General features: G+C 40.7%; 1 protein-coding gene across 5 annotated transcripts in view; it reads left to right on the top strand.

Moving 5' to 3' along the window:
• The window catches only part of senp6 (SUMO specific peptidase 6), a 78,577-nt gene that overhangs the window by 25,741 nt on the left and 38,488 nt on the right, over nt 1–14,348 (top strand). For 3 of the 5 annotated variants that reach the window (XM_033025667.1, XM_033025666.1, XM_033025669.1), the window contains exons 4-7: nt 5,962–6,101; nt 7,391–7,558; nt 11,006–11,029; nt 13,211–13,281. In XM_033025667.1, the coding sequence (XP_032881558.1) occupies nt 5,962–6,101; nt 7,391–7,558; nt 11,006–11,029; nt 13,211–13,281 (403 nt within the window). The remainder of the gene's footprint in view (nt 1–5,961; nt 6,102–7,390; nt 7,559–11,005; nt 11,030–13,210; nt 13,282–14,348) is intronic. The other 2 variants (XM_033025668.1, XM_033025670.1) reach the window with 2 other exon arrangements.

Below are 14,348 nucleotides of genomic sequence, written 5' to 3'. Positions count from 1 at the left end.
AATTCTAGTTGTCTTTGGGTAATTTTAGGGAAATTTAATAATTTTGGGAAATTTCCGCATCCGGCCCGCGATGGGATGTAAAGGTAATACATGCACACTGCCGGTTTGGCACTCAAAGGTTTAAACAGAGCGATGTCAGTTTAAGCGTGAGAATTTAAACAAAGAGCTGTCGGCTGCAGTGCTATCGGGGTTCTAAATATAGCGCTACCGGCTGCAGCGCTATGGGCTTTAAACATAGTGCTATGGCCACAGCGCTATGGGTCACAGACTGTTCGGGACTGTTCTTTGGAATTCTCTTTCTCAGTGGAAGTTGAGCCTTTAATTATTTTTCAGGCAGTGGTAGAATTCTGCATAAGCCTAATGGTGAAAAGTTACCAGTGGGAGGTGGGATTGCAGTTACATTGGGATTGGCCTTAATTTTACAGAACAGTGGGTGGGCTCAAGGGGGAGAGGGAGAGAGGGAGGGGTGAAGAGAGGGAGAAATGGAGGGGTGGAGAGGAGGGAGAATGATAGAGGGAGGGAGAGAAAAAAGGAAAGGGGAGAGAGGGAGGGAGGGGGAGCGAGAGAGGGGGAGAGAGAGAGAGGGGGAGGGAGAGAGGGAAGGCGAGAGAGAGGGAGGGAGAGAGGGAGGTTGAGGGAGAGGGAGGGTGAGGGAGAGGGAGGGAGGACAGGGAGGGAGAGAGAGCAGAGACTGATACAGAGCAGGTTCAAAAAACGAAGACAACGAAAGCTGTTGGAGGCAAGAAAAGCTGCCTTGCATAACACTGTACAAGTGAGTAACAGAAGCAGGCAGATATAGTGTAGTTACATAGATCTATTTTGCCTTGTTCTTCTTTGTGTTGTTAACGTGTGCCGCGAATAAACCCGACAAATAGCACGCAGGAAGCAATTTTTAAAAATTTTAGGAAATACCATAAAATTCCAGAAAATTTGGGATTCTATTTAGGGCGGGCTAAAGAAGTTTTCTTTAACATGGGCAGCACGGTAGTGCAGGGGTAAAGTTGCTGCTTTACAGTGCCAGAGACCCGGGTCCTGACCATGGGTGCTGTCCATACTGAGTCTGCTTGTTCTCCCTGTGTTTACTCTGGGATCTCCAGGTTTCTTCCCATACTCCAAAGACGAACAGGTTTGTAGGCTAATTGACCTGGTATAATTGTAAATTGTCCTTAGTATGTGTAGGACAGTATTAGTGTGCGGGCATCGCTGGACAGCACTGAATCGTTGGGCCGAAGGGCCTGTTTCCGTGCTGTATCTCTAAACTAATCAAACAGAAGTTGCTGGAAATGGCAAGAGGTTGATTCTTTTAAGATGGAAGGCTGGTGAAATGAAAATAAGGCAAGAGGAAGACTATTGTAGATCTAAGAAAGAGAATGGAGTGAAAAATGTGCAAATTAAAATCCATGTGCTGCCAGGGCAGAATCCATCCTGCAGAAACAAGGAACTGCAGATGCTGTTTTACCAAGGAAAGACACAAAGTGTTGGAATAACTCCCAGCAGGTCAGGCAATATTCTTGGAGAACATGGATAAAGTGGCATATCGGGTCAGGACCCTTCTTCCCGACCTGAAACATCACTTATCCATCTTATCCAGGGATGCTGCCTGTCCTGCTGAGTTATTTCAGCACTTGGGTCTTCCCAAGAACCCAACCTTTTCAGTCAAGGGATGTGAGAAAACTAATAAGGAATTTCATAGTATGGGGGTCGCTTGGAATACGGAAATGTTTCATTTTGCATTGCAGATTTTCATAATTTTAATACTAATAAAGTTTGAATACTTGTATGTGCATTATTTTGACCAAAAAATGATCAAGTTGGCAACTAACTGCAGATGCTGGTGTACATCGAAAATAGATACAGTGCTGGAGTAACTCAGCAGGTCAGGCAGCATCTCTGGAGAAAAGGGATGGCTGATGTTTTGGGTTGGGACTATTCATGCTGTCTATCTGACCTGAAAATCTTTGAGAGTCTCTGCATAGTTAGATTCAGAACTTGTAAGCCAAGTTCTTCATTGATGATTCGGGTATTCTGAGCTACTTTGACTCATTGTGACTTCATGGATTCCATACAACCAAAAGCGCACAACTCAGTAAATATATCGATGCCTTGCACATATTGTGCTTCTGTTCAACGTGTGTTGGCACACAGTAGAATTATTTAAAAAAATATCAAAACTGTTATGTATTCTTGGATTTAAGGCATCTGCTCTGTATAGTCTGTATCTGCTTTGTGTTCCTTGTCAAGAGTTCACCTTTGTTGCCTATTGTGATAATGATCCAACAGTGGCACAGCAGGTAGAGCTGCTACCTCACAGTGCCAGAGACCCGACTTTGATTCTGACCTTGGGTGCTGTCTGTGGAGTTTGCCTGTTTTCCCTGTGACTGTGTGGGTTTCCACCAGGTGCTCCAGTTTCCTCCCACATCCCAGAAACGTGCAGGTTTGTAGGTTAATTATCCTCTGTAAATTCACCCTCGTGTGTAGGGAGTGGATGAGAAAGTGGGATGACATAGAACTAGTATGAAAGGGAAATCGCTGGTCGGCATGGACTCGGTGGGCTGAAGGGCTTGTTTCCATGCTGTTTATCTAAACTAAACTAAAAACAGTATGTTGCAGTTGGTGACTAGAAATTGCATTTCTTTGTTACTTCAGCTGCGTTTAACAACTTTGCACGTAAAATGTACATAAATATTACATTGTTTATACCATATAGTTTATACCATGCCTTTATTTTTGTAATATTATGATTCTTATTGGGATCTTTGGAAAGTTGTGGACTGAGATAGCTCTTTGAGACACCAATATAATGGATGACTGCCTGCTACTTTCCTGCGACTGCAAATTTATATTTCCGATGGCTAAAAGTGCAAAGAGCTCTTTCATAGACATGAAATGTTTCATAAACATTACCGAACCTCCATCTAAACAAACAAAAGGAAGCCATGAGCTACACTAACCGTGCTAGCACGCAAACCTGTTTTAAGGTGGTTCTGATATTGCTGATAGGGTATTACTGAGGTCAGACATACTTACTATCTGCTGTGCTGAACAGACCCCAAAAGGTGCCATTTCATGTACTCCATTGTCCTTCTGCTCTTTTGCTGATCAAGAAGTCAGCAGCATAAACCGTGTGTGCGAGTGAACGTATCTACATGTGTAAGCATGTACGCATATATATTATGTATATGTCTATATACATGTGTGTATATATGTATGTATGTGCATGCATGCGTGTTTATTGTTTATAGCTCTGAAGTTTTTGTTTATTAATATAGTTTACAGACTACTATGTTTACCAATTCTGTTGTGCTGCTGCAAGTAATAATTTTATCGTTCTGTTTGGGACTTATGACAATAAATCACTTAGAATAGAATAGAATACTTTATTGTCATTGCACAGCAACTGCAACAAAATTTCAGTGCATCTCCTTCAGTGGTATAAAATAAAAGGCACAGGATAAAAAGATTTAAAAGAACAAAAACACACTTGACTCTTAACCTGCTTTATGTCCTTCTTGTCTACAAATTTACAAAGTTAGATAAAATAACTGGATTGTTGGGAAGATGTGCAATAGGATAAAAAGAAATGTGTGAGAATTGAAATGCATGTGTTGCCACTGCAAGAATACACCATTTTCAGATGGGATCTGAGGAAACTAATCCTATTCCTCCACTGGTTTTCCTCCACCAGTCTCACTTCTTCTGAAGTAGATTTTTTTTTGGACATGCAAATGCACTACTTTTGGACATGCGGGAAAGAAAAAGCATCGTGATCAAGCAGCCCGCTGAAAGGTTTTCGGTCTGAATAATCCACTCTCTTTTTCTGTAGATGCTGCCTGATCAGCTAAATGTTTCTTGCTTTTAGTTGAGATTTCCTATATCTCTATTTGGCATGGATTATGGAATCTTCCACACCTTGTATTCAAGGAAGGTGAGGGGGGCAAGGAGGGAAAAGAAAAAAATCCATTCTGATCTCGTAAGAATTCTGAATGGATTTTTGGTATAGCAAGAAGCAAAAGCCCACATTTCACAATGATTAGCCCTGAATTAATGCATTCTCCTTTCCCCGTTTGACTATTGGATGCCTTGGGAGCTATTTTCAAAGTCCTTCAGTGGTGTCGTGGGACTTCAAATTTAGTGATAATAATTAATTAAACGTGATGAATCTTGCTTTTCTAGTTGAATAGCGTTAATTTGCACGCTCATAAATTTAATCAACATAGTTAAAACTATTATTACCTGGGGCCATTCAAGAGACAAGCATCTCAAACATATCCATCATGATTGATAATTGTCAAGCTTCAAAGAACCAATCTAACATTAACATATGGGCATTGTTTAATGCTGAGTCCTTGTAATGGTTTATAGTCTCAAGGCCATAAGCCATTCACGAGACAACTTAACATTTTCTTGATTGCTGTTAGCTGATTAACAAAACTCCTTGAATCAAATTTCTTTATATTTCTTTACTTCATATATGAATGCAATAAAACAATATTCCAGAGCAAGGCTGCAAATGAGGAATGTGCATGCTTTAAAAAAAATGATGGATATAACTTTTATATGGTGACAGCTCTTATTAAAGGGATAGGATCTTCACCACCTGAATTTGAGTTTATCTAAGTCAATTAGCTACATTTCAAATGAGATCACATGCAACATTATCGCAATGGTTAAAGTACCATGCTTCATTGTTGGTTAGGTATTAGAGAGTCGGATTACAGCACGGAAACAGGCCCTTCGGCCAAACTCATTCATGCCGACCAAGATGCTACTCAAAGCTAATCCTTTGCCTGCGTTTGGTCCATATCCCATTTCTCATTCATGTACTTTTCCAAATCTCTATTAACTACTGTGATAGCATCTGCCTCAATTATCTCCCCTGCCAGCTTGTTCCATATATCCACCTCCCTCTGAGTGATAAAGTTGCCCCCCAAGTTCCTGTTAAAACGTGCTCCTCTCACATTAAACATATGTCCTCTTGTTTCTGATTTCCCCTACCCTGGGTAAAATACTCTGTGCATTCATCCTATCTATTCCCCTAGTGGTTTTATATGCCATAAGATCACCTCTTGACCTCCTGCCCTCCCAGAAATAAAGTCCTAGCCTGCCCAACGTCTCCCTGTAACTCAGCGTCTCAAATACTGGCAACGCCCTCAAAGGTTCAGTGGGGATGATGTTGAAGTGATTATATTTATGTCTCAAGAGGCAGTGGTGCAGTGGTAGAGCTGCTGCCTTTGTGTATTAACCAGTATCTGCAGTTCTTTGTGTAAGTCTTTGTTTCTACTCAAAGAACTTCCTAATCTGTTATGATTCTGTCTCTGTACATCTCTTTCCAAGCCAACCAAGAAATGTTTCAAAATGTTATCAACAAATGAAGCATTAGCAAAAATCAGTTTGTGCTTCAGGTAAATACAAATTAATAAGTTGAGTAAGGACAACTTCCTTGCCCATCCAATGCTGTGTTTTTGAAACTTCAGGCAATTCCATGGAGAGGTCTGCATCTGTATCATGAACTGGTTGTGTTCTCACAACAGATGCCTCCAACTTGTTCAGTCATTTCAGCAAACTTTCTCATTTGATATTTTCTACATCATTGTTGTTGAACTAATTGCAAATAGTGTCTTTGTCAAAAACCAGAAACACGAGGCAGATCCTTATTCCATCTAAGACTGAATGAATGCTGGTCTTTCAGATTAACTTGACTGTTTGAAACATAAAGAGAATGCTTTGTAAACATGAAAACATGAAAATGCTTTGCAATGGATACGAGGAATTCATACTCATTTTAGATTAATTAAACTCCAAAATTTGAGTTTCAAAGAAATAGCACTGAAGTTGACAAAATATATTGTGCATTATTACTGTGAGAGATTAAAAAGTAAGATTAAAAATCAGTTGCAACTTAATTTAAATGTGGAAAAAGTCTTTACCTGAGTTGCCATTTATGATTACCTTCTCTTCTAGACCAAATCTCAATTTTCATCAGAAATTAAAACTAATTTATTGAGAAGCTACAGCAGAAAAAACCAAGCAGCTGGCTTTTATAAAGCTTTGAAAGGAAATGCAATTGGACTCAACATGCTGGGACCCAGCAGAAAACTAAGGTCTGTGAAATATTGTGGATTGGTTTATGCTTGAGTATTTTGGAATAAGCTGCATTTGTTTTTAAAGTTTTGATACTTATGTTCCTAAACCAGAAATTCAGTTCAATTCAAAACTTGTTTATTTAATTGACTGAGTACATTAAGGTCCACGCGCAGGATAAAGTGTTGGCTTCATATCCTAGCTGGTGGAGCTGCTGCCTCGCTGCCGCCCAAGACTCTGGTTCGATCCTAACTTTGCGTGCTGTCTGCGTGGAGTTTGCATATTCTCCATGTGACCAAATGGATTTGTAGGTTAATTGGTCCCTGTACCTAGCGTGGAGGGAGTGGATGAGAAAGTGGAATAACATAGTTAGAATGAAGTGCAGATGCTGCATCATACGTAAGGATAGAAAGCTCGGTGGGTCAGGCAGCATCTCTAGAGAACATGAATAGGTGACGTATCAGGTAGAGGAGGGGCAGGACAAAGCAGGGTAGACAATAGGTGAACGCAGATGAGGGCTTTTCTTTGTAGGAAGGAACTGCAGATGCTGGTTTAAACCGAAGATAGACACAAAATGCTGGAGTAACTCAGCAGGACAGGCAGACAATTGGACAAAGGCCAGAGATGAAAAGACAAAAGATGTGAGATAGGGATAAATAATGCGTGCATGTAAAGCTAGTGGAAGGAATATAGGTGAGAAAGGAGAGGGAAACTTTATTTGGGATAACATGGAAACTGGAATATTCAGTGAACTGAGGGCGCACCATGAGGACTTTGTTTCAAGTGCATCGGGGCAGGTGCTATTGCATATGTGCAAAATGCTCAGTGGTCGAGAGATGGCAAAAACTGGTGATACTTCAAAGATGCAGGTAGGGTGAGAAAAATGTTCTTCCTGCTGCTTCCATCAAAGTTAACAAAATGGGGTTGATTGTTGTCAATATGAACTGATTTTGTGTAACTGACAGTTCTTTTGATCAATATGGAGGTTCCTCTGATAATTCAGAGTAGGCATCTGCAAGTTTTAAACTGCAATTCGGAATTGTTAGGTATAAGGTTAGTTACAAGGGCGGCATAGTGGCACAGCGGTAGAGTTGCTGCCGCACAGAGACCCGGGTTCGATCCTGTCTTTAGGTACTGTCTATAGTTCAAGGTAAAGATTTTGTTTGCCAAGTGTCCTATATTCCTATCTTCCAGCTGTGTGCAATGCACACATTTCCTGCCCACCCTGGTCCCAAACGATGCTAAATTGTATTTTCAGCAGATGCATGTCCTCTATGTATGGTGTACTAAGATGGTAACTTGCTTACAGTGAAAGCATGTCAACTGCATCATCACCCCATGCGCTGAGCAAGGAGATGGATAAAAATCGAAGCAAGTGCTTAGTAATTACTAGCCCTATGGGGCCAGGAATAGTTGTTCGTGGGAGGCGCTTTCAGCATGCCAATGCACAACCAATCATAAGAACAGCAGCCCAAAGGTAAGTTCTGCACTTTGTGTTCATCTGCACACTCATTATTATTGTTTTCATCTTTCATGTATGTGTTGTCAAAGGTGTTGCTGTAACTGTCTACACGCTGGAGATATTAGATATTTACTTTTTCACCTTTAGCATATGCTGGTTTTAGATCAAGTTTTGAATCAGTAATTCAAGTTATGCTGAGGAACAAGCACAGCTGATCCCTGGTCCATGCTTTTATTACTTCTAAACAATTCCACTTGAGTAGCGAACAACCCAATGGTATGAATATAGAATACTCCCAATTTCCTTGTGCCCCAGCCGGATGTGCACTCATTTCTCCCTCTCCTGTTCCCCTCCACGTATATTCCTTCCTCTGGCTTCATGTCTCTGCTATCCTTGTCTCCTTATCTCACACTTTTTGTCTTTTCAATTCTGGCCTTTGACCAAACTTCTGCCAATCAACCCACCCCCTCCCCCTGCTCTATTTGTGGGATCCTTAACATTTTCAGCTGCTTGTGCTATACAGCGGATTGAAAAATATCTTTCTATCCTAAACCTACTACACAGGTTTTGGTTAGTACTTAGCAATGCACTCCATCACAACACATCCACCAAGTTTTGTTTTTATTTAAATAGCATGGAGACATGGGACTGCAGATGCTGGTTTACAAAAAAGACAATGTGCTGGATTCACTCAGCAGATTAGGCAGCATCTCTGGAGGGAATGTTTGTAGGAAGGAATAATTGTAAAAGAAAAGATTAAAAAAATGTGTAAGTTCATTAATCTTGATACAGGTACAGTAACCCCTCATTATAATGGACGGGAGGGGGTTGGTGGAGAAATGCTATCCGTTACAGCCGATTGCCCGCAAAAAACGAGTAAGGGATTCACTTCAACTTCCTAGCGATCACTCTGTGAATGAACGCGTTGTTTTCAAATACAAAATTCTTTTTAACAGTTAAAATTGTATTTTTGTTACTGTAAGTTACAAATATTAAAGACTGTTTGTTACATTGTTCAATAGAGCATAGTTGCACAAGTGTCGATCGAAGCAATCGCTTGACAATTTTACTGGCTTCCCGCAGTGTAACTAGCAGCTTCTTAACGAGAGTGGTGTCTGATTACCATGGGGACGCCTCATCTGCTATAACCAAAATCCGTTACAAAGATGTCCGGAATAACGAGGGTAGACTGTACCAGCATTTGCATCTTAGTTTCCTGATGCAATAAACTCCGTTCACAGTTGGAATCTAAGCAGTTGTGTGTTCTGCCGTAATCTTTATAGTTGATCTGGTTGTACATTTTGGCTGCAGTTAGTAAACTTTGTTCTAAGTGGTCAGCATAACCTAGGCTCTAAACATTGGGGTAGATGGTCCAACATGCTCCACTTCCAAAATGTAGCTGCCATTACAATTAATTTGTGGATCCTTTGAGAATGGAAGTTGCTTGCCTGAATAAAATAATAAAAGAATAAAAGCTTTGTACTTCACATTGGGAAAAGTGTTTAAAATTTGTAGAGTGTGTTCATGATCTTATCTGAATATGTCACCAATGCATTTCACAGTCCCTGAATTATTTTTGAAATGTCAGTTTTCCAGTGTGGGAGACCTATTTAAGGTGAGAGGAGCAAGATTTAATATGAGGCTGAGGGACAAAGTTTTTACATATAATTGTAAAAGGAAAAGATGGGTATTTGGAACAAGATGCCAGAGGCAGTAGTTGAGGCAGGTAATAGTGGACAGCATGGTAGCCTAGAGATAGAGATGCCAGCACCAGAAATCTGGGTTCAATACTGACTACGGGTGCTGTCTGTAAGGAGTTTGTACACTCTTCCCGTGACCATGTAGGTTTTCCATGGGTGCTCTGGTTTCCTCCCACACTACAAAGACGTGCAGGTTAATTGGCTTCATTAAAAATGGTCCCTAGTGTGTAGGATACTGTGAGTGTACGGGGATCGCTGGTCGGCACGGACGTGGTGGGCCGTAGGACCTGTTTCTGCGCTGTATCTCTAATCTAAACAAAGCCAAACTGGAAAAAATTGCATTTAAAAGATGCTTGACTTCTTCCCCTGTGCTAACTGGTTTATTTGTTTATCACATCTTTTCATATGGGAGCAGAATTAGGCCATTTAGCCCATCAAGTCTGCTTTGATAGTATTTTTTTTGCATCATTAGCAATTTTCAGAACCCAAAATAATTTAGTAATTCAATGCTGGAGTAACTCAGCAGGCCAGGCAGCATCCCTGGAGAACACAAATAGGGACCTTTCTTCAAACACCGATCTCAGTGTCTGAAGAGCAGACCCGGCCACGAAACATCACCTACTCCTGTTCTTCAGAGATGCTGCCTGACCCACTGAGTTACTCCAGCATTTTGTGTCCCTTTGATGTCTATTGTTTTGAGTGTGAGAGGGTTCTACACAGTTTGAAAACTGCACTTGTCAGTCTGGTATTAGAGCAGTTCAGAACAGTTGGCAAAATGTTGAATTGCAACCTCTCTTAATTAGTCATAGAGACCGTCATCCAGCGTGGAACAGGTCCTTTGGCCCAATTTGCCCACACAACCAACATGTCCCACCTACACTAGTCCCACCTGCCTGCGTTTGGCCCATATCCCTCTAAAATAGAGTCATTACATTGTTACCATAAAGTATATGGTGTTGGTGCTTTGAAATTCATAAGCAGTAGAATTGGTGTCGCAGTTTAAACCCACCCATGAAGCCTAATCGATTGAAAATGGCTGCTACATTTCGAGGTGGAGACCTTGTGTCAATATTGTTCAGGTTTAATAGTATTATAACTATTGATTGAGATGTATATTGTATAATAGTTACATTATTATTATTTGATTATTAGAGCTAAAATTGGTGATCTAAATTTAGTTTTATGCAGCCTTTTGTAACATTGAAACTACTACTGATAAAAATTGAAAGACAAAATGGTAATAAAGGTCCAACACCGATTATTCCGGCACCTTTGGTTCCAGAGCCTTTCTGGATTATCCATTTTGCCAGACTAGCAGAGGTCACGGCCTCCGAGAGGAATCCAACGGTGCGGGAATGGTCCTCCAAGTTCGCCAAGGAACCGAGATACCGGTCCGCTAAGTTGGCCACGGGAACGAATCTGCCAGCTCTGGCTGGGCCGGAGTTCCAGATCCCCAGCCACAGGAGGCAAGTTCCACCCCGCCAATCGGCCGCAGGAGGGAAATTCGACCTGCTGATTGGTGTAGAACTGTTGATGAGGTGGAGATTGGCCGCCTCGCCCAACTCGGGCACAACAGTTTTATGGGGACTTGGGAGGGGGGTGGATTTCAAGAGCGCTCTCATAATTTTGTCCAGATTAAAGGAGGTGCTGGACCATCAGTTGCTGGAAATTCGGTGGTGGATCTGTATATTAATTTTTCATTTGTCAATCTTCAAATATTAATGTGAGATTATTGCCTTTTTATTTTTTTCACCTTTTAAAGCAATCTTGGCTTACCTGATGAAGGGTAAGTGTCACTGAAGTGCTTGCATAACAGCTGGGATTACCATTGCAAGGTCTCTTAATTGGCTTCATTGCTGCTAATGCTTTGTATTTATGTCATTTTCTTGCAACTTTAAATACAGTGTCTGTGGTCGAGATCCAAACATATTTGTTTTCTGCCATCCTCATGGATTGATTTCTTATCCCATATGATATCCTTCCATTTTCCTTGATGGGTGTTCTCTAAATGTTCATGCCAAACTAGGAGTCAATGTTCACTAAATAATTACTGCATGGTAAACTTGATAATTAAAAAACCGTTTACCCCACAATTCTCCTTCAAACTTTGACCCTCTCACCTGAAAGCTATGCCCTCCAATATTTGATTTTTTTCCATCAAGGGAAAAATATTCTGATAGTCTACCCAATCTATGTCTCTCGTAATTTTATATGCTTCTATTAGAAATAAAAGTTATTGGGAGTATTTGCAACCCAATAGATGAATTGGAGTGATTCGTTCTGAAATGTTTCTTTAAGATATTAATAGCTTTATACTGTGGTCAAACTATATATCGTCTGAGCATTTTCACAGAGCATAAGGCTATACCATTGTTTTGACATTCAACAATAGTAAAATGCATTTATATAGTTCCTCATGTTGTAAAATGATCCAAGACACTTCACTGAAACATTATTTATAAAATATTTTCATGGTTGACCCCTCCATATCACAAACATTTCACACAACGTTGCACATATAGGGGCAGGTGCCCTAATGTTCAGTCAAAGAGATAGGTTTGAAGGAACTGCAGATGCTGGAATCTAGACCAAAATAAGAAGTGCTAGAGGAGGGTCCTGACCCGAAACATGGTCTATATATTCCCTGAGTGGTCCTGAACTACTTCATTGGAGACCCTCGAATTATCTTCAATCAGACTCTACCCTACACTAAACGTTATTTCCTTTATCATGTATCTGTACACAGTGGACAACTTGATTGTAATCATATATAGTCTTTTCGGTGACTGTATAGCACGCAACAAAAAAGCTTTTCTCTGTACCTTGATACACGTGGCAATAATTAACAAAACTAGTTTCTACTTTATCAATTCCATTTGATACTCTGAAACGCTGTGGTATCACAGCTCTTTTTGTCATTTAGCTTATTTGTATATCTTATGTTACATAGTTTTGAGTATGAATTTCTGTATTTTCCCCTTAAATGCACTTCTTATTTACCTCAGTAGCTCCATTCCCTATTCCGGCCCCCGCCCTCCAGAGTGAATTCTGATCTCCTGAATTGAATTCCACCATTGTTTTGCAAGTAAATTCCATGTTAGCAAAATAATAAAATAGATTCAGAATGGAGTTTACACTTTGTTTGATATTAACCATACTACCTTCCTGCCTCCCTCCTCCTTCTAGCCCCCCCCCCCCAAATAAATGACACTCTATAAGTTTGATTTGCCTCCATGGTGTGGGTAGTTTCTGAATCTGGAAACAAAATGCACAAATATATATTTTCATGATTCACCCAAGCATTTGTACCTGCTATACCCTGTATCACTTGAGGAAAGACACAAAATGCTGGAGTAACTGAGGGGGCAGGCAGCATCCCAGGAGAACATGGGCAGGTGACATTTTGGGTCGGGACCCTTCTTTCATCATTCTGTAAATTGCCCCTAGTATGTTTGCAAAATTGAACATAAAGCTAGAGTATAGTTTGTATAAAACTAGAGTATAGAGTCATAGTTGGTTTGCAAAAACTTGGTGGGCCAATGGGCTTGTTTCCATGTTCTTTCTCTAAACTAATCTAAACTATATCTTCTCTGCACTCTTTCCAGCATGTGCTCTAGTTCACTGAACATAAAGAACAGTGTTCCATTTGCTCTTTTAATTATTTATCTCTTCAAGTCCTGACATTTCAATCTGCTTTCATGGGGATGTGTCTCTCTGCTTCTCTGCTTTTGAACTTCTTACCATTCAAAAAGTAAATTTGTTTTATCTTTGGATGTTCCAAAGTGGGGCAAGTGTTCATTTAACTATTTTGAAACCCATTATTTTGCATTTTTCCCTTTCTGTCTAATAATCACTCCATAATTTAATGCTTAAATCTACACTGCTTACAACAGTGTCTGGCTGGGAATAATGTTCAGTGTTTATTGTAATTCCAGTTTTTAATTTTAGATCAATTGTATGCTTTCAGAAAAGAATACCCAGTTGATGTTCAAAAGGTTCCTGTGGACAGTATTATTTTAATGGAATCTGATGGAATAGGTGAGTATTTAAGTGGTTTTCATAAGTTATAGAATTAGCAGTATTAGGCCATTTGGCCCATCGTCTTCTCTGCCATTCAATCATGGCTGATCTATTTTTCCCTCTCAACCCCATCCTCCTGCCTTCTCCCCTGAGCCCCTGACACCTGTACTAATCAAGAATCTCTCAATCTCCGCCTTAACAATACTCAATGCGTTGGCCTCCACTGCCATCTGTGGCAAAGAATTCCATGGATTCACCATCTTCTGACTAAAGAAATTCTCCCTCATCTCTTTTCTAAAGGTATGTCCTTTTATTCTGAGGCTATGGCCTCTGGTCCCAGACTCTCCCAGTAGTGGAAACATCCTCTCCACATCCTTCTAAACTCCAGCGAGTACAGGCCCTGTGCCATCAAATGCTCATCATAGGTTAACCCAATCATTCCTGGGATCATTCTCGTAAACCTCCTCTGGACCCTCTCCAGTGCCAACGCATCCTTCCTCAGATATGGGGCACGCTGGGCAGCAGTAGAGTTGCTGCCTTACTGCGCCAGGGACCTGGGTTCATTCCTGACTCCGGGTGCTTCTCTGCACAGAGTTTCTACCTCTCCATGACCTGTGTGGGTTTTCCTCAGGAGCTCGGTTTCCTCCCACACTCCAAAGACGTACAGGTTTGTAGGTTCATTGGCTTGTTAACATTGTAAGTTATCTCTAGTGTGTGTAGGATAGTGTTAATGTGAGGGGAATTGCTAGTCTGCGCAGACTCATTGTTTCCGCGCAGTATCTCTAAACTAAACTGCTCACATTCCTCCAAATGAAGTCTGACTGGTCAGTGCCTTATAAGGTTTTGGTATAATCTCCGACTTCCTTGCTGCTTTTCCAAGAGAGTCTAGAGTCATTAATTGTCGTATGTACTGAAACAGAACAATTTAATTCTCACTAAGTTTATTTATTTGTTTCATTGCCACACAGTCACATTCAGCTGGTAGGTGCTGAGTTGATTGTGGACCGGCCAACTGTTTACAAGGCATTTACTGCTGAAAATACATTCATGGCCTGACTGTGGCACTCCTCGGTGAAATCACTGAC

The sequence above is a fragment of the Amblyraja radiata genome, chromosome 8 (assembly GCF_010909765.2).
Source record: "Amblyraja radiata isolate CabotCenter1 chromosome 8, sAmbRad1.1.pri, whole genome shotgun sequence".
NCBI classification, from domain to species: Eukaryota; Metazoa; Chordata; class Chondrichthyes; order Rajiformes; family Rajidae; genus Amblyraja; species Amblyraja radiata.
This window is presented reverse-complemented; position numbering and strand designations above follow the sequence as displayed.